The sequence below is a fragment of the Epinephelus fuscoguttatus genome, linkage group LG9 (assembly GCF_011397635.1).
Source record: "Epinephelus fuscoguttatus linkage group LG9, E.fuscoguttatus.final_Chr_v1".
In the NCBI taxonomy this organism is placed as follows: domain Eukaryota; kingdom Metazoa; phylum Chordata; class Actinopteri; order Perciformes; family Serranidae; genus Epinephelus; species Epinephelus fuscoguttatus.
Genome location: NC_064760.1, coordinates 14707726 through 14726347, shown reverse-complemented (window position 1 = coordinate 14726347; position 18622 = coordinate 14707726). Strand labels below are relative to the sequence as shown.

Genomic DNA, 18622 nt, shown 5'->3' with positions numbered 1-18622 from the left:
TCCTCCGTGGGGTAGAGACAGGGTGAGGAGCTTGGACATCCGGTGGGAGCTCGGAGTAGAGCCGCTGCTCCTTCGCTTCGAAAAGTGTCAGTTGAGGTGATTTGGGCATCTGATCAGGATGCCTCCTGGGTGCCTCCTGTTGGAGGTGTTCTGGCCACGTCCGACTGGTAGGAGGCCCCGGGGCAGACCTAGAACACACTGGAGGGATTATATATCTCATGTGGCCTGGGAATGCCTTGGGGTCCCTCAGGAGGAGCTGGAAAGTGTTGCTGGGGAGAGGGACGTCTGGAATACTCTGCTCAGCCTGCTACTTTGGATAAGCGGATGAAAATGGATGGATGGAATGCATCATGATCTGGAATCACATATTTGATGCTATTCAGTGACACACACACAAAAAAACTCCCTTTAAACTGATTAAGAATTAAACAAATGTCTAGAATAAGTTCACATCACATATATAACAGATAGATGATCATCAGTGTAAGCTTTCAGCTTCAGTGCTTATTTTATTTATCATAAATAAAAAACAACAGAAGCTATTAGATTTGTAAAAATCCTACTGATGTTTCACAGTGTTGATAACAGCCACTTTGAGGGAGTAAATACAAATAAACGCTCACATTCAGAACAGCAACACAACGACAGAATCCAACTGTTTAAGGTTTCTGTGGCACTTTTCTACTTGGCTTCTTTAAGAGAAAGAGAGAGAACACCTCACACAATACTGTACTTTATATTACACATTTACACAGCACTGTCGACGTGGCAAACTGACCGAATAAATCTGGTACATTCAAAACGTAGAAAACAGTGTCGTGAAGTGAAGTTATTGAGTACCAAATAAAATAAATACAAAGAATAAGAAATGGTTAAATTCTCACTGTGGGACAGCTACAGCCACAAGGAGACACGTAAAAGTGCAAATAAGAGGTTCAGACAAGAACAAGTGCTCGATTTTTTTTCCACTCGGGTCAAAAGATAAAGATTTAGATGTGGATATTGTCTGTCATAGTGAAGAAGACAGTACAAACCCACGTTGTGATTACGTAACAACACACAAACTATCAACACTTTATACTGTGGAGGTCTTGAATCAAGTTTAAGGCATTATTTTATGGCAACATTCATTCATCCTGAGTCAAAAAGTCCTCTCACTGATGAAAAACTAAAAGTAAAATGTGATAAATTTACTGTAAGTTGAAGACTTTTTGCGTCAGGGTGAATAAAATAATCTATGACAGCAATGAAAGTGCAGAAATTAGCATAAAATAGAAACAGTCTCCTTTTTTATCTCCACTGTGTTGTTCCTTTTTAATGATTGGAACAGCGTCATCAGCATTATATCGCTGCCATATACAGCATTTTACACTAATTTAGGATACCTCATGCTACCTTTTCTGCAGTTATTAAGACTCTTCTGCAATATGACGCACTTTTCTTTTTTAGTTGAATATCCTGAAATCTGCTGCAGGAAGTTTATAACCGATCAGCCTTGACCAATACTTCTTTCAACCCAAGAGAAGCTGCATTTGAGCACGTTGGAAAGATTATGAATGCACTTTTCTTTTTAAAACGTGAAACATCAGAATCGATTCAAATTAAGAAAAACACATGGGGATGCAAAGTGCAACACTACAGGTAACAAAACGACTTTCTCAGAGGCACTCCTGTAGAAGAGGTTGCAAGTAAAGGTGCTTCACCAATGACGCAGAATTTGGTGGAGAAATATTAAATGCTACTTTCCTTGATATAGGAAGGTGGAGGTGCTACGTAGAGAAGCTTATTACAGGCAATGTGATGAAAAAACATACGATCTGTTTAGTCATTATAACGAGAACCTTTCTCAAAATAATGACTTAATATATGACTTGATGTCTCATAATAATGACCTGGTATCGCAAAATAAAGACTTGGTATGTCAGAATAATGACTTGGTATCCCATAATAATGACTTGGTATCCCATAATAATGACTTGGTATGTCAGAATAATGACTTGGTATCCCATAATAAAGACTTGGTATCCCACAATAATGACTTGGTATGTCAGAATAATGACTTGGTATCCCATAATAAAGACTTGGTATGTCAGAATAATGACTTGGTATCCCATAATAATGACTTGGTATCCCATAATAATGACTTGGTATGTCAGAATAATGACTTGGTATCCCATAATAATGACTTGGTATGTCAGAATAATGACTTGGTATCCCATAATAATGACTTGGTATGTCAGAATAATGACTTGGTATCCCATAATAATGACTTGGTATCTCAAGTTAATGAGAAAGTCTCTAAAAAATAATGACTTGGTATCGCATAATAATGACTTGGTATCCCATAATAATGACTTGGTATGTCAAAATAATGACTTGGTATCCCATAATAATGACTTGGTATGTCAGAATAATGACTTGGTATCCCATAATAATGACTTGGTATGTCAAAATAATGACCTGGTATTGCAAAATAATGACTTGGTATGTCAGAATAATGACTTGGTATCCCATAATAATGACTTGGTATGTCAGAATAATGACTTGGTATCCCATAATAATGACTTGGTATCTCAAGTTAATGAGAAAGTCTCTAAAAAATAATGACCTGGTATCTCATAATAATGACTTGATGTCTCATAATAATGACTTGGTATGTCAAGATAGTGACCTGGTATATCAAAAATAATGACCTGGTATTCCATAATAATGACTTGATATTTAAGAATAATAAGTTAGTATCTCAAAAAAATGAGAAACTTTCTCAAAATAATGACAAATTCTTGGTATTTCAAAAATATTGAGTTAATATCTCTAAATATCAAGGAACATCTTTAAAATAATGACTTTTCTTTAAAAAAATAAAATAGAATAAAAATAGTATCACAAAAATAACAAGGTGGTACCTCTAAATAATGACAAACTTTCTCAGAATAATAGGTTAGTATCTACAAAACACAGACTTTCTTAAAATAATAACTTGCTTTTCTCAAAAATGAGTTAGTATCTCCAAATAATGACTGATATCAAAATCATATGCTAGTGTTTCAAATAAAGTGAAACTTGCTAAATTAATGACATGGTATCTCAAAATAATCAGTATCTTAAAATCGTCATTTTAATAATGTTTCTCATTATTAAGTCATTATTTGGAGAATTTTTTTCTCATAATTTAGGGACACTAAGTCGTTTTGAGGGAGTTTCTCTTTATAATGACTCACAGGATCTTTTGTTTTCATCACACTGGTGGAAATGGGCCTTCATAGCTTGTGGTGTCAGTGATGGATATAATAAGTCTCTGGCTTGAGTAACATGAACACAAATAGCTTCCTGATGACCTGAAGGTTTGCAAGTAAATTGTGAAAAAACTCAACTGGGACTCCATCCCAAAAACACAACATAACAAACAGAAATATTCCACTGATGGAGACGTAACTGTTCCAAACATGAAACTATAGAAAAAGTAGCAAATGGAAGACTCAAATTTTAAAAGTTTAAAACAGCTTAAGAGTCAAATTTTAACGAAACATAACTGTCTGTATAAAAATGGCAAAAAAGCTACAAACTACTGAAAGTGGTTCAGAGAGACTGTGGTTATATTCTGTAGGATAAACCTCTGGAATGTTTTCTTCACTGTGTAAAGTGACAGGTTAAGGTCAGTGTTTTGGGATATGTTGTTGTACAGCTACATTTCAGGCATTTGTCTTTTGCTTCTCCTTTAACTTCAATCCGACTGGCCGTTCTGGCAGCCTTTTAAATACAGTTCGTCCTGTGACAGGTGTCCGTCAAAGGCGTCCATGTAGAGGCTGCTGGTGCTGCTGCCGCTGCTGCTCAGGAACGTGCCGACCGCCCGGCCCTGACGAGCGTGACCGACGGCATCGCTGAACACTTTGTTGATCTGCTCCTCGGAGGGCATCCACCAGTCTGGGTTTGAGGCACAGTGCATCCGGATGAACTCTGGCGGGAAGATTTTCAATCAAAAAAAGATCAAACATACCAAAGCAAACCTTGATTTGTATCGGGCTTCAACAGGGGTGACACTTTAAACTTCACTGTACATGTGTCACACAAACTATGATCATGGGACTTAAATCACAAGATCCAAAAGAACTATCTCAGTCAAATTACAGGTATGAATGCTCAGTCTTATATTTGGATGTGAGATCAGTGTGAAAAGAAATAACAATGTATGAAATGACAATGTGAAACTTAAAGAGATTTATCACATGAATCTGCACCTCCCCTTTCTTTAAACAAGCTTTACACTGAATTTAGGCTCATTGTTTTGCTGTCAGGCCAATTTTCCAGTCACAATTTTACTGCTTTGGTTCACTCTCATTGCTCTCTGCTGTTTTTGGCCGCGCAGGGAACCAATTTCAATGAGAAAGCTCTTAACAGCTGACAGTACACTACCTGCTCAGCAGCAAACAGCACACAGACACAGTTAGAGACTAGCTGGTCAACACAGTGGATCATTCAGCAGTTTAAGAACCAAGGACCAGTTGCACAAAACGCCTATAAATTTCTCCTCAGCTTAGGGACTTACACAGTTGCACAGAATCCCTTAAAAGGTTTCCTTTTAAAGGAAAAATGTAACTTATTAACTGCGTTGAAAGAGATTTTACAGCGGTTAAAGTTTCCATGGAGACTGTTTGTTTGCTTGGACTCACACTTGTGATGCCTGTTATTGTCTCACAAAGTTGGCTTATAATTAGATACTGAAAAAAGGGCAGAATAAAAGAAGGCAAGAAAACCATATTGATCAGAGGAGATTATACTTCTGAATGAATACAATCATAGAAAGCACATCCTGCACAGTAAATTTGATCCCCAAATACCAGAAAACAGAGAACGATTGTAGGAAGAAATTGCAATGAAAATGAATTCAGTCAAACCAAAAGCGTATCCATCTGGTTCTCCTGGTCGCAGAAAACTCTTCTCAGAGTGTATTAGTTTATTTCATTTATCACCATAAACTTGGTCATGTTGCAGTTAAGACAGAGTCAGAGGTATCTTGTTGTTGTTAAGATCTTTTGTGCAACGGTCTAGGGATTCCTGTGGTATAAGACCAAGACAAGGAGAAAATCAAAAATACTTCAGTGAACATTTTAGGGAAACCTTAAGGAGAAGACTTAAGGATATTTCGTACAACCAATTTTATTTTGACAAAAAAAAACCCTGACCAGGACTTAAAGAAAAATCTTAACTTAAGGTGTTGTGCAACCGGCCTCTGATATTTCCCTTTAGGAGTTGATAGAGACCCGAAACAGAGCTAACAGAGAGTTAATATTGAACTTAGACAGACAAAAACATGACTCTAAATAAATTATCACATTGCTCTGAAATAGCCAGATGTGTAAATAAGCAACTGTTTGCTAACAAGTTCACCATATGAACTTAAAGGATAATGAGATAATAATATGTTAATGTTGTATTTAAGCTTGTTTTTGCTGCCACTAAGTGGCCAAAAAAACATTATAGCAGTTTTAAAATAATAAATTGTGAGACAGTTTATGGTGGAAATGAATGAAATAATGGTAAAGGTGTTACGCTAAAAGACAGAGTTTGACTTTTTCTGTCTTAAAGGGATACTTTGCTCATTTTCAACCAGCTCTGGATCATTACAATGTGGACAGTATGTGTAAATGAACTATATTAAACTTCCCATTTACCCATGAAAACAGGGCTGATCAAATATAAACCAAGACTCTATTTCTCACCTAAAATGTCTTCAGAAACATATTTTAGTGCACTGTTTGGCTGTATTATGAGAGTTTGGGAACAGGAAAAGGGCGCCTCACTGTTTCTTGTATTGTGAAAACAGAGGCTGAAATTTTTTAGATCAAACCATAAAATTAGGCAGTGCTTATCATACGTATATGAACCAAGATTCTGTGACTGCGTTGCCTATTTCTCGCCATAGAGAAACATATTTTATCTCACTATTTAAAGGTAATTTCAGATCATGTGTTACCAGCTGGCCTCCATATAGTTTCCTGTGGAAAAATTGCTAAATTTCCATTAAGTCATCCACCAGTGGGAGCGTTTATTGGCACAATGGATTCTGGTAGTTGTAGGTTTTCTACCTCTTAAATAAAACCAAATGCCACAGCTATTTTTTCTCTGTTTGCTCTGGTCATGTAGCACCAATTTCAAAAGTATTTGTGTCTTTAAGACGATCTTTCCAGCAGTAAAAACTTTATGATGCCTTGTGGTTGCAATGATCAACTGGAATAGGAGGGCAATCTGATCGGTTATAACTGAAATCACATGACCAGGAATGTATCAGTTCTTATATATATATATATATATATATATATATATATATATATAATATGATAACCCACATCCATGTGATCAAAAATTGTATTTGGCTGACATTTGCTTGCCACTTAAACACAGTCTCAGTTTCATGCTGTTATGAGCTCATAAATACTGAGCTCACTTGTTAGTTACTGCTGCTTTTGAAGTCTGAAACATGGACTGTAAAAGTGGAGTGCTCTAATAAGCATGGCGCTACATCATTCAAACAACACTAACATTTTATAAGCAAACTTTTGCCAGAGCTTCTGGCTGTAGGACAACTGCAGGAGTTTTACCAGTGTTGTGTTTAAGCCTTAATGTATCACTTAAACTGAGCAGACTGGAGCAACATGTGAATACTTGACAGCTTTTTTCTGGCCGCGTACCTCTGAGGCAGCTGACTTTGACGGGGTTGAGCGGCCGTCTCTCCAGGCCTGGATCTCCTGAGTGGACTGAACGCTTCCTTTTGCCCAAACCGCAGGAGAACTTGAGCTCGTCCGTGGTGAAGACGAAGCGAATCAGGTAGCGCAGCAGCCGCCTGCCGTCTTTCTTGGAGGAGTTGACGGCTTCGTCCCACTGCTTGTTAGAGATGAAGAGAGGGTAGTTCTCCAGGAGCTGTTTACTGCCCTGTGGGGAGGAGGAAGACAGAAGGTGTGAGGGTCAGAGGAAGGTCAGGTATGCCATGGTTACACTCGTCCTGCTGCCTCACATGGCTCCAAATCTGACTGCATTGTCTAGAGTTTTTCAAAATTTCTTTTTGTCCTTCTTTTAAGGAACATAGAAAAGAAGGTCATGGTGACAGTGACAGCGTTCGAGAAGCCAGACTTTGGTGTCAGTTCTATTAGAGTCAATGGGGCGGCACTAAAAATCACACTTTAACCCATAATATCTTTGTTGTTTTGACTTCTGACTGACGAATCCTTACACAAGATTAGAAAACACACATTACATGATGCTTGCTGACTTATTATTTTTATCTAAATATGTGCATTTGTCTTCCTTGTTATTGGTCTCCAAACAGATCATGGTTCTGTCCATTATACGCTCAGATGCAGCTGCTGTCACTGTCACCATGACTTTTCCATCTTTTGTTTTCCTTGCCTTCTTACAGGATGTACAGCATCATCTAGTGTCAATTTCCCTTATTTACCACCACTTCCTGTTGGTTTCACAGGCACATATTACACAAATACACATAAAAATCCTTTATGTTCTTAATAAACAACAGAATTTATCAAAGGATGAAACACAGACCTCAAAGACTGTTTGCCGCTCTTCTTCCTGCAGAGACAAAGTTTTCTATAATTACATATTTTCACACCACTTAATCACACAATTTACACAACAAAGAAGTTAATAATGCGAGATGAATGTGACCTGATATTTTTATACCTTAACATATGCTACCGATCACACATGCTTCGAATAGCTGTGAATGATGCACTGCAGCCTGTTTCCTCACCTCAGTGAGCTGCTCCTCCGGCATCGGCTGGACCAGCTGGTTGTGAAACTCAAGAACAGTCTTGAAGTAGTCGAGAACATTTTGACAGGGAACTGTATATAAAGACAATGTGACCAAAAATAAAGATGCATTGTGAAATTTCCCAGCAAGCAAGCAAAGAGGCTGAGATATGACTATACATCCCCTCAGCACGCAAATAAAATAAGCCGGTTTAGTGCAAATTAGGTTAAGGTGACACTGGGGAGCTGTGAATGCTTTGGGGAGAGCAGAAATCTTAATAAAAATAGATGCTATTAAGACTGTTGCACCAAACTCTGTGATGCATTTAGAGAGTGACAGCGTGTGGCTCTCTGAAACTGATGACACACACAAACTTAACCTAAATAAATGATGCCTGCACAGACGTGTAGGTTTAGTATTGATTAATGCAGAAGCACAAACTAATTTCCCTGAAATATACAGACAGGTGACAAATTAAAGAGCTTAAATAAATGAGTGAAGTAGCGTTGAAACAGTCAATTAATCAATCTACATAAAATTAATTCGCTTGATTATCGAGTTTAATCATCATTTCTAGCTGTATGAGCTGTTTGCCTCTGTAGATGGCAATGCTGGTCCATCACTTTGGTCTAAACTGAAATATCTCAACAACTATTTGATGGATTGCAATCAGCAAATGAATAGACATAAAACCAGAGCTGTTTTGAAGTCCGAGCCAAGTCTCCAGTAGCTCTCCAGATACACAGACACAGGGCAATGTTCACTAACGTGCGTAGAAATGTTTTTACTGTGTGCACGCAGAATTACTGTTGGGTTCACAGCACGTGTGCACTGGCCACGTTTGTTCTCACCACCATGCGTAAATGTACAAGTGCTATTTGGCATCAGCATGCTGCCACGCCCCCATTTCTCTATACAAGGAAATACATTTGCCTAGAGGGTGTATCATGGGGAAAGCAGCAAACATATAAGTGAATGTCTCGGCAGTCGAAAACAGCCAATAAGCCGATTGACATTCTCTTTAAACATGTCATGTCGGTCTCTGAAGATGCCCTGTCTCCTGGAGGCATTGCTGCGGTATCTTCCAGCAAGACTAGATACGCCATCTTTACACCTGCTTGGATGCAAATCAAAATCTTTTATTTAACCTACGTGCCTGTTAAAAGGCTACCAATAAACACCTGCTACATACGAGCAATTTCATGACACAAGAAATTAACCCTAACCCTTGGAGTAGCAGATCATTACACTCCGTTGTAAGCTAGGACTGGCACACAAAGTTTTTATAGTTGAATATTAGAATTATGACAATAACTGATGAGGATGAAAGGGCCTCAGCTGTATAGTTATTTGTTAATAAAGCCCAGAATCTCTGGCAGGAGATGCTCATGACAGAAAAACACCTTCCCTTTAATTTGTCACAAATCTGTATGAGTGCACCTTTAACCAATCCCAAAGGAGAGACTCAAACCCCTGTGAAGTTTTAGCTTTCACTACTGCACCTGGGATATTCTCCAGCTTGTTGCGCAGCTCCTCGTTCTCCTGCTGCAGAGACAGCACCTCCTGCTCCAACTCCAGACAGCGTGGACAGCAGTTCTCCTCCTCCTCTTCCTCCTCAGGCAGCGTGGACGACGGGTGGCCGTACGACTCTGACGGAGTCGGCGAGCCCCAGCCTCCCAGGTTGTGTCTCGGAGGAGACACCCCTGAGCCGGACTCTGCCAGTGGACACTGCTCATCCTCCAGACCTGCAGCCAGATGTTGCTGCTGCTGCTGCTGAGGCCCTGAGAGCAGATAGTTCTGTAGGGAGTCTGTGAAGATGCGGAGAACGGCAGAGGTCTGTTGTTGGTTTAAATGGCTTTGTTGGGCCTCCTCCTCTGGGTCTGTGGTGGATGAGCTCTCTTCAGGTTTGGATTTACCCAGTGAGGAGCAGTGAAGTGCCTGGACCTCCCCTGGCCCGTCTTCCAGCTTGATGTTGGAGGTGAAGGAGGGAGAGGAGGAGGAGGGCTCCAGGAGACGGCCGTTGTTGAGGAGGCTGAGGACTCTGCTACACTGCTGGGCGAAGGCATCCAGGATGAGACGATTCTCTGTAGCAGAGCAAAATCAAGAGATCAGAGACGGTGGGGATGAACTTTAACATCATCTACATTTCTACTGTGTTCAGAGATGGATATATTTGATGTTCACGGTTAATTTTTCACCTTGGGAACAGCAGCTGACAAAACAATCTAACCTTAAGGTCTATTTAGTAGCTGTTCAGGAGCTTTGGGCTGCATCACTGGGTCTTCATCAACAGATTGAGTTCACTTTGGAATATAGATGATGAAACTTTTAAGTCAGGATGGATGAGAAGTCTCAACATCTACAGTTAACTTAATATGATGATGAAGCTCATGTGATGCAGTCAAAAGCTCCAGAGCAGCAACTTCATGGATCTTTTCCTTGTTGGCTATCATCCTGTTTTAACAGACATTATACTTTCCACTAAACACAGTGATGACAGAAGCACTCAGGTCTTTTACTACTAAAGTAAAAGTATCAGTACAAGAAAAACTCCTTTACAAATAAAGGACCTGATGTATTATCAAAAAATCTGCTTTTAGTTTCCAAAGTAAAAGTACTCACTCTACAGAAAAGTGGCCCCTGTGTTCCATTATAATACATGGCATTATTACTTATAATAATTACTACTGATGCATTGATATGCAAACTGTATGTTACTGTTGTAGCTTGAAGTGGAGCTAGTTTCTTCCAGTAGCCAACGTGAGGGTCAGAAAACAAATCTGAGAGGTTTTGAAAAGATAAATAGGGTAGGGAGGAAGAACAAAATAGGTCTCATGACACAAATCTGTATTCATAGAGTTTTCTTGGGACTGTTTCCTAATCTGTGCTTGACCTCTTTGGGCACTGCAGCCAGTCGGCTACTTACACCCATCCCTATGACATGTTCTAAATGACTAATACTCGTTACATCGATGCATAGAGGTCAAAGGCGGTTAGGGTTAAAGCAAAAAGGTCATGTAAGGAATAGTACTAGCCAGTCTCAGATATTCTCTGAGATTAAAGTGGTAAATGTACAAGTAAAATGTACAAGTGCTGCTAAAAAGTCAGGTGACGTAGTGTAAAGTGGGACACAGTCCATGGCAGGACTAAGATAAGGCAGATTAATGGGTTAAGCACAGGACTTTTTTTTTTTAACCTTTATTCAACCAGGAAGTCCCATTGAGATTAAATATCTCCTTTACAAGAGAGACCTGGCCATGTTACAACATATAATACAACATATAAACATAAATCTTCAATAAAACAACAACTATTCAAACATAGTGGCCCCTCAAGAAAAACAAGCACACGTCTCTGTCACCAGATTCTTTATGATGCCCTTAAAATTTATCAGTGGGTATAAGTGATTCTAATTTTAGATCTTTTTTAAGGTTGCTCCATGTCCAATGTGCAGAGTAGGAGAATGCAGTTTTCCCCTGATGTGTTAAAACCCGGGGTACATCAGAAAGCAACCACTTGGAGGAGCGTAGCTGGTAGCTACCAGAGCTGACACACAGACGAATGCAGAGGTGGGCCGGATCCATCAAATCATAAGTGACTTTGCTTTTGTAATAAAACGTAACATAAAATGCAGGAGGACTTTCACATGGGGAGATTCAGATTTGAGTCCAATGCTGGCTTATTGTTTTTAGACGTAGATGAGTTATTATTTCCAGTTTTACGATGTATAAAGCTGCTGAATGTACCGTGTAAGCAAACCTTTGTAAAATAGCTGAATAGACCCGTTTGTGTAAACCTCATATTTCGACATTTGCCTGGACACCCAGGAGTAAACACCTGGGTGCAAACAGCATTGTTGGCTACAGACACCTGGGTGCCTGTCTCTGCCGTGATGCTGTATAGGCCTGCACCCAGGTGTAAATAGCCACATTGGCTATTTACACCTGGGTGCAAATAGCATTGTTGGCTACAGACACCTGGGTGCTAAGAGCGTCTGCTGAAAATAAACCTGAGGGGCCGTGAGATGAGAAATGGGGGAGAAAAGCAGGGATATTATAGGTTTTTGAAGTTTTGAAGTGACTTTCTTCTTTAGTGGAACTGTTGACTGCTTATCAACAAGGAGCTCCAGCTAGATTGCTTTATTGTGAAGGGTCACCAGTCAAAGAAGCTGGGTTTTTTCTAATGATGCATTTTAATTTGTGAGTTTAAATCGTGTGTGTTTTTTAAAGCTAAATCTAAATCTGCTGTCAAATAGATGTAGTGGTGTAAATAGTCCAGTGTTCACCTCTGAAATGTAGTGAAGCAGACAGTAGCAGAGGATGGAAGTACAAGTACCTCCGAAGTACAGTACTTGAGTGATGTACTCCCTGTGGGAGAGCAGCAGCAACACTTATAGAAACACTGTGAGTGATTCTGTGTTTTGTCTTTCACTGGTTTGCCTTTCTTTCTTTCTTCCCCACCACGTCTTTTTGTGGCAAAGCTTTCCACATACAGTCGGCTCCTCTGCTCATAGAAATGTCAGCTTGATTATGCTGATTTATTCAGATGTCAATAAACTCTAAAGTCACAGTATCTGCTGCGACCAAACCCAGCCGAGCAAAGAGAATCAGCATGGAGCTATTGTCCAGAAACGAGCCTCAGTATACAGTTTCCCTGGTAGTCTGGGCACGTCTCAATGAGATGATCTCACACATACCTCCATGTAATGATTATGAGTCCACTGTCCTCACACAAACACACACACACTAATACACACACAGACAAAATGAGTTCTAGGCGGCCACTGCTGCGTTGCCACTCGCTCAGACGTGTCTATCAGCCTGGCGCAGATGTGTCGCATTTATTAATATGCGTGCTGTCTCTGTTTACCCGTCGAGATGTATCTGATACCATTCGCCTTCACCCTGCACACCCCCCCAACCACCCACCCACCGCCACCCTCCTCTCCTCTCTTCTCTCACCAGTTCTGTGGCACTGTGAGCTGAGAGCCTCATAAAATTTCATTAAAAACAACACGCTCGGCAGAGGCAAATTTATGAGCCCCATTTATTTTAATCACAACTCTTTGGGAACGGCTTTTCAATGCAATTTGTGTTATTGTGTGCTGAACTGATTGCTGAGTCCAAGGGGTCTCTGCTGCCTCTCTTCACGAGGAGGGCATCAAGTTTTTTTTCCAGGCATGTGAGGGACATTAAGTTGCTCCCATCGTGCAGATAAAAAGCACTTTGATGTGTCATTATCGGTAAGAATGCACGGCACGTTTAACCTGGGATTGGATGGTGCATCTTGTGTAATATGAGCAGGGGAAAATATGGTTTTGTGTGATCATTTCATGAGTGAAATCAGGACCACGTGCACGCCAGAAGGGGTGCAAACAATGGGTCATCATCAAGACTTACAAAGCATCAGGGTGCTCTTTCACAGACTGAAGTAGGCTAAAGATAACTCCTATTTTTAGATCAAACCTATGATACTTCATGCACACGTTTCCCAATTCTCATGTAGTTAATACAGTGCAACCTGAGCACCTCAATTTCTGAACCCTCAATTGTCTGCAAAGCAACAATAACCAGCAGCAAATTGAGCCTCTGCTTCCAGCGGTGATAAAGAGATTAATATCTGATTAGAGGATGAGATGTAATGTTTAATTTGGTAACTGACAGGATTAGGTTCATTGCTTTCATCTTAATGTTGGCTCCCGTGGACCCGCCCTCCACACAGGGAACACATTTCTCCCTGAGCCTGCACAGCCCCTCTAATGAACCGCAGCTGAGGGGAAAAATTAGCACAGAACAATGTGTTTCAACCGGAGATTGTGAGGGCCCTTCTTGCACTTGCACACACACACACACACACACACACACACACATAGGAAAACACACACGTAAACACACACACATGGACAGACAATTACCCAATGTAATTTTTAGCACATGCACACTGGAGATTCAATCATGACTGCTCTCATTACAGCTGCAAATCAATCACTGCTGGCAGGAAGGGGAGAAGAAGAAATGGGAACAAAAACATGCAGGTGAACAAAAGACATGTTTCTTTTTAGTGACATATTGTTTTGTCCTTCAAGTTTACAGACTCAGGGGAGGCTTTGTGCTAAAGCAAAAACCCAAAATGAGCTCCACAATCAGGACGTGCAGCTCAGAAAAGTCTCAACATCCCAAATCTAAGAGAATAAGATGGAGCAGACATGCACACATGACCAGGAGTCACTCTCATCACTCACTCTGAGTAAGTTTGAAACCCACCTGAGCTGATCCCGTAGGTGCAGTCAGGGGAGAATCTGGGCTCCGCTCTGCCGCTGCTGGCGCGCCTCTGCTGGGTACCGGGAGATGCTGCCGCCGCCGCTGAGGTGGATGTCGGGACCCTGCTGCTGGGCCTGTTCTCACATGGGAAACGATCCTGCTGCTGCTGCTGCTGCTGGGGCGTCGGGTGATGCTGCTGCTGGCTGCTGCTGATAGCGACGCTGGTTTGGTGGAGCTGCTGCTGCTGCAGACGCTGCTGCTGGTGGTGGTGGTGGTGGTGCGGCTGGAAATGATGGGGCTGCTCGGGATGGAAAGTGAAGTGGTGTCCGTCGCCAAACAGAGGCACCTCGACCACAGCCGACCTGTCAAAGCGCGACTTGCCCGCCGAGCGCTTGCTCTGGAAGATTTTCAGGGTGCTGTACGGACCCCGTTGTTGTCGGCACATCTTCGGGGCGCAGGGCCCTTCATCTGCGGGCTGCATCTCTCCCTCCATCCCGGCCAGGTGTCACAGCGCGGCGGCGGAAGGCGAAAGGCTCCGGGGTCGGTATCGTGGCGTGCTGGTGTGACAGGCAGCTGATGAGTGGAAGATCAGATCCGTCACTGTCTGGCTCGGTTTCCCTCATACACACTGTGTGAAGGGTGGGCTCAGTTACTGACAAGCCGCCGCTCCAATCCCCAGTCGGGAGCTCCGACACTGAGACTCCTCCAGAGGGAAATACAGGCGGGACTTGTGCGCCGCTGCCTGCCTCCTTTGTAGCCACCATCCACACAGAGAACAACGGGGCGCTGTAGCAGTTGTACAATCTGGAAATGAAAAAAAAAACGCACAACCAAATCCTACAAATGAAAAGGCAGAGGCCATTTTGCTACTGAGCTCAGAGCATCAACATGAGCGCAATGAAAGAAAAGGCCATCCACACCCACACAGCCATAAAAAGAGCAAATAAGCATTCATTTTTCCTTTCTCTTAACATTTTCAAATTTATAAATGGATCAGTAAATCAAAATAAAATAACAGGGAATTTAATTTTATACCATTTAATCCTGCTTTCCACACAATATTACACTTTTTTTTTTTTAGAAATAAAACTCTACCTGTCCATAATCTGAGTCACAATTCACCTCATGTTATCAATCCTGACAGTCTGAAGGAAGGTGTAGCAGCAGTCTGGTGCCTACGGGCCTAAAAGTTTGCAGCACCACATGGGGGCGCCACATCAATAGGTTACAACATGAGGAGCTTTAATAGGTGGAGGAATAAACAGACCTGCTGCTGATTAACATAAACATGTTTTTCTCTCTTTTCCAACAAGCCAAACAGGTCAGTAGGTTTTACCTCTGTGTAATGTCTAAACACACGCAAGTGCTCAGTCAATATTGTGTCTAGACTCCAAACTGGACATGTTTGTATAAGGTAATAATGAAAGATTTATAGAGACAGGCCTGTATTGATATAGATTTATATTGTAGGCATGGGCGGATTATGAGACAGTGGGCCCCTGGGTACAGATATACTAAAGGCCCCCACCACCTGTCCTACATAGGAGCAAGACAGGCAGACTTTGTGGTGGTTTTAACTCATTTTTTCTTGTGTGTCTGTGTAGTCCTTGTGCATCTTTTTGAAGTTTTGTGTCTCTTTGAGGTAATCTCATGTCTTCCTTTGTCATTTTGTGTCCCTTTGTAGTTATTTTGTGTGTCTCTGCAGTTCCTTTGTATCTCAATGTGGTCCTTCTGAGTCTCGTCCTGGACAATCTGGGTTAATTTGAGTGATATTTTGCAGGTAGGCCCGTTCAGGAATCCATCCGTGATTGCAGGCCCATATAGAGGAATGGTCCCAATAGAAATATTGATAGGCTGACACATTAACCTTTAATTATTTCAGAAAATAATGCGGCACAAACGTCGTGTCAGCCAACAGGTTTGTAAATAAATTATTCTGCAAAAGTTTTAACCCTTTTCAAGCTACTTACTCTACCTGAATTACTCATAAATCTATTCACATGCATTAATGTGAGCCTGTGTTACTTTAATTGAACTGAGGCTTTATTGGCCAGGAAAAGTGAGAATTATAAGATAATGATTTAGTTTGCTTGGTTCTGTTACTTTTCAAGGATTATAATCTAACACAAATAAGACTGTAGGAGCCAGAATGAGTCTTTAACCCTCATTATTTATCATTTGTTTAGGCAGTACATGTTCTTTGGGTCACTTCTGCTAGTACCTGTTCATTCACTGGTGTGGTGGTCTTTTAGACACAGAGGGTGAGTTTTGGCTCCAATATTTTCTGTTGACCGTTATCACAAAATGTAATCGGAATCATGTTATAATAAGACATAATATTTAATCTAATTTTACCTTAGTTATTCAGTTGTTTATTTAATAAATCATGATAAAACACATCATCGGACTTCAGCATGGACTTCTTTGAACGAGTCACAGTTAAGAGCACTCAGCCTGAAAGTCCAAAGACAGTTAGCTTAGAAGGCTAATTTTCATCTGTAGAGCCTGGACAGGTTTTTAAAAAGACCACTGGTGCCCCCAGAATTTGTTTATAGGGGAGGCCAGATGGGGCCACTGAAAATCTTTGGGTGGCACACCAAAACCAAAAGCTATAACTGTACTTCAAGAATTCTGTTGTAGTATATTGGAAAAAAACTATGTCAATATGGAGGGTTAAAGAATCTCATACTGATATACTTTGGTTATGTATTTTACAGTTAATGTTACTAATTATGTGATGTGCATAGACTCATACGTGTGCAGTTAACATTTTGAGTTCCACAACAATTCTGTTTTAATGTGTTTTGTCTTTTTTCATGCTTTTGATACTTTGTGATCCAGCACCCAACCCAGTGGGCTTCGGGGATGTGCGTGTCCTATTTTTTTTTATCATACTTAATGTATTTTGTCAACATAGTCTCATACAACAGTTTGTATAATATCCTACAAATCTGCACCCCATGAATAACATATCGTACTTAAAGCATAGTTACAGAGGTTTTGTTTAGGCACGAAAAGTCAGTGTGTTTAGGGTTAGGAAAAGAAACATGGTGACGATGTGCCTTAAAATGACTCACTCAAAGTTCTAAGCATCAGTCTCCTGGGGAAAGTCCTGTGTTTTGTGATCCATCCACCACCCCAACCTGCCTCCTTACAAGACCGCTTCCTGCTTTATTCTTTACTTCTGTCAGCGCATTGGTCACATGATCACAGCCTTTCTAAATTACATGGGTTATGCACAAGGTACTGGCTCATAATTAAGTGGGATAAGTACGAATTTTGGTGGATTACTTTTTGTAGGAAAACTACAAACAGTGCATGAGAGCAGCCTGGTTATGTACCTGTATAATCATGTGTTAGGGGATTAATTGCTCTTCATATAGTAGAGTTGGGCGATCGTGTCCATATCTCACCCGGGGACATTACGTCGCCGCTGAAACGTTCACTTATAGCCTCTCTTTGGCGTTTGAGCAGCTTTATAAAACTCTTGAACATGTAATGGCTCCTTAATTTAATTAACAAGTTGACTTTACATAGATGGCATATCTTTTCAATTTCTCCTGACATTGTGTTGTCTGGTTTGTTCACCACTCCGCGACATGCGCGTTAGGCCCGAACATACACGCAACAGATTCCGTGGAGGTCCGCGTGCTGCCCCCCCCACACACCTCGCGATTGCATCGTCATTTAAAAAAGACATCGTGAAACAACCCTTCTATCGCCGATGGGCGGCACAACCCTATCATATAGGCTGATCGTCCTGTTCCTCAAAAGGACAAATATACTGCTTTAATTTAAAGGAGTATATAGACTGTAAGGAACAAAACATTTACTGGGAACAACCGTAATCAAGTTAAAATACACCACACAGAGGCTTCCAATTGTTTCTGATTATTTTCACGGAGGTGGGATGCAGGGTCAGAAATTAGCACCAGCCACATGCGGGTTAAATGTACAAGTAGCTGCTAGATTTGCTTCATTTACCAGCCAAAAAACAATAATAATCTATTAAGAGGCTGGTACATTTTTGGAATCCACCAGCAACAGTGGCAGCTGGACAAAAAAACTTAATTTACAACCCTGGTGGGGTGGCTGTGGCCCCCCTGGCCACCCTGTGGTAGTGCCAGTGAAAAAGACGCCACACAAATACAAGTTTAAACATTGTACATGCTGAAAATGTGGTTTTAAAAATGTATTTTAACAGTGATATAAGTAGAGAAGATCAGAAGAAATGTCCACAAACGGACTCAAAACTGGTTAAACTGCAGTATCTAGTAGGCCTATGTAAACTTTAGTCCCACTTTAAATGCTGTTGTTTTCCTGCATGCCACACCCTGTTCCTGTTGTGCTCCATGTGTTTAAATTAAAGACATTTTGCATTGTTCAGTCTTTAAAGGTAAAAATCATGATTAAGACAAACTCACATTTCCACTCAGTCCTCTGCAGCCGCTGCACCGTGCCTCTCCTCTCACGCAGACTAAACTCATTAAGATAATTTATGCATGTTATTTGGGCACCGTCATGGTAATGGGAATCATCGGCACCCCTGCCTGGAACCACCACGTGAATGCGCACGTCCGGTTAATGGGGGTTACGT

At 41.0% G+C, this 18622-nt stretch overlaps 1 protein-coding gene across 1 annotated transcript; it reads right to left on the bottom strand.

The window, feature by feature from the left end:
* Positions 1-2933: 2933 nt before the first annotated feature.
* LOC125894530 (BEN domain-containing protein 4) lies at positions 2934-18547 on the bottom strand. Its single transcript, XM_049585997.1, has 7 exons — positions 18450-18547; positions 14029-14829; positions 9268-9849; positions 7766-7857; positions 7558-7584; positions 6690-6930; positions 2934-3957 (listed from the first exon to the last, which is right to left on the bottom strand). The coding sequence occupies exons 2-7, from the start codon at positions 14516-14518 to the stop codon at positions 3725-3727; spliced, it is 1665 nt and encodes a 554-aa protein (XP_049441954.1). The 5' UTR covers positions 14519-14829; positions 18450-18547; the 3' UTR covers positions 2934-3724.
* Between the last annotated feature and the right edge of the window lie 75 nt (positions 18548-18622).

What these genes read in the sequence shown, in the direction of transcription:
- LOC125894530 (XM_049585997.1), bottom strand. Translation starts at nt 14,518, where the DNA reads ATGGAGGGAGAGATGCAGCCCGCAGATGAAGGGCCCTGCGCCCCGAAG. An exon ending in CACCTACGGGATCAGCTCAG is followed by an intron (nt 9,850 to 14,028) that starts GTGGGTTTCAAA and finishes GCTCTGCTACAG; the next exon opens with AGAATCGTCTCATCCTGGAT. An exon ending in AGCGGCAAACAGTCTTTGAG is followed by an intron (nt 6,931 to 7,557) that starts GTCTGTGTTTCA and finishes TCCTCCCCACAG; the next exon opens with GGCAGTAAACAGCTCCTGGA.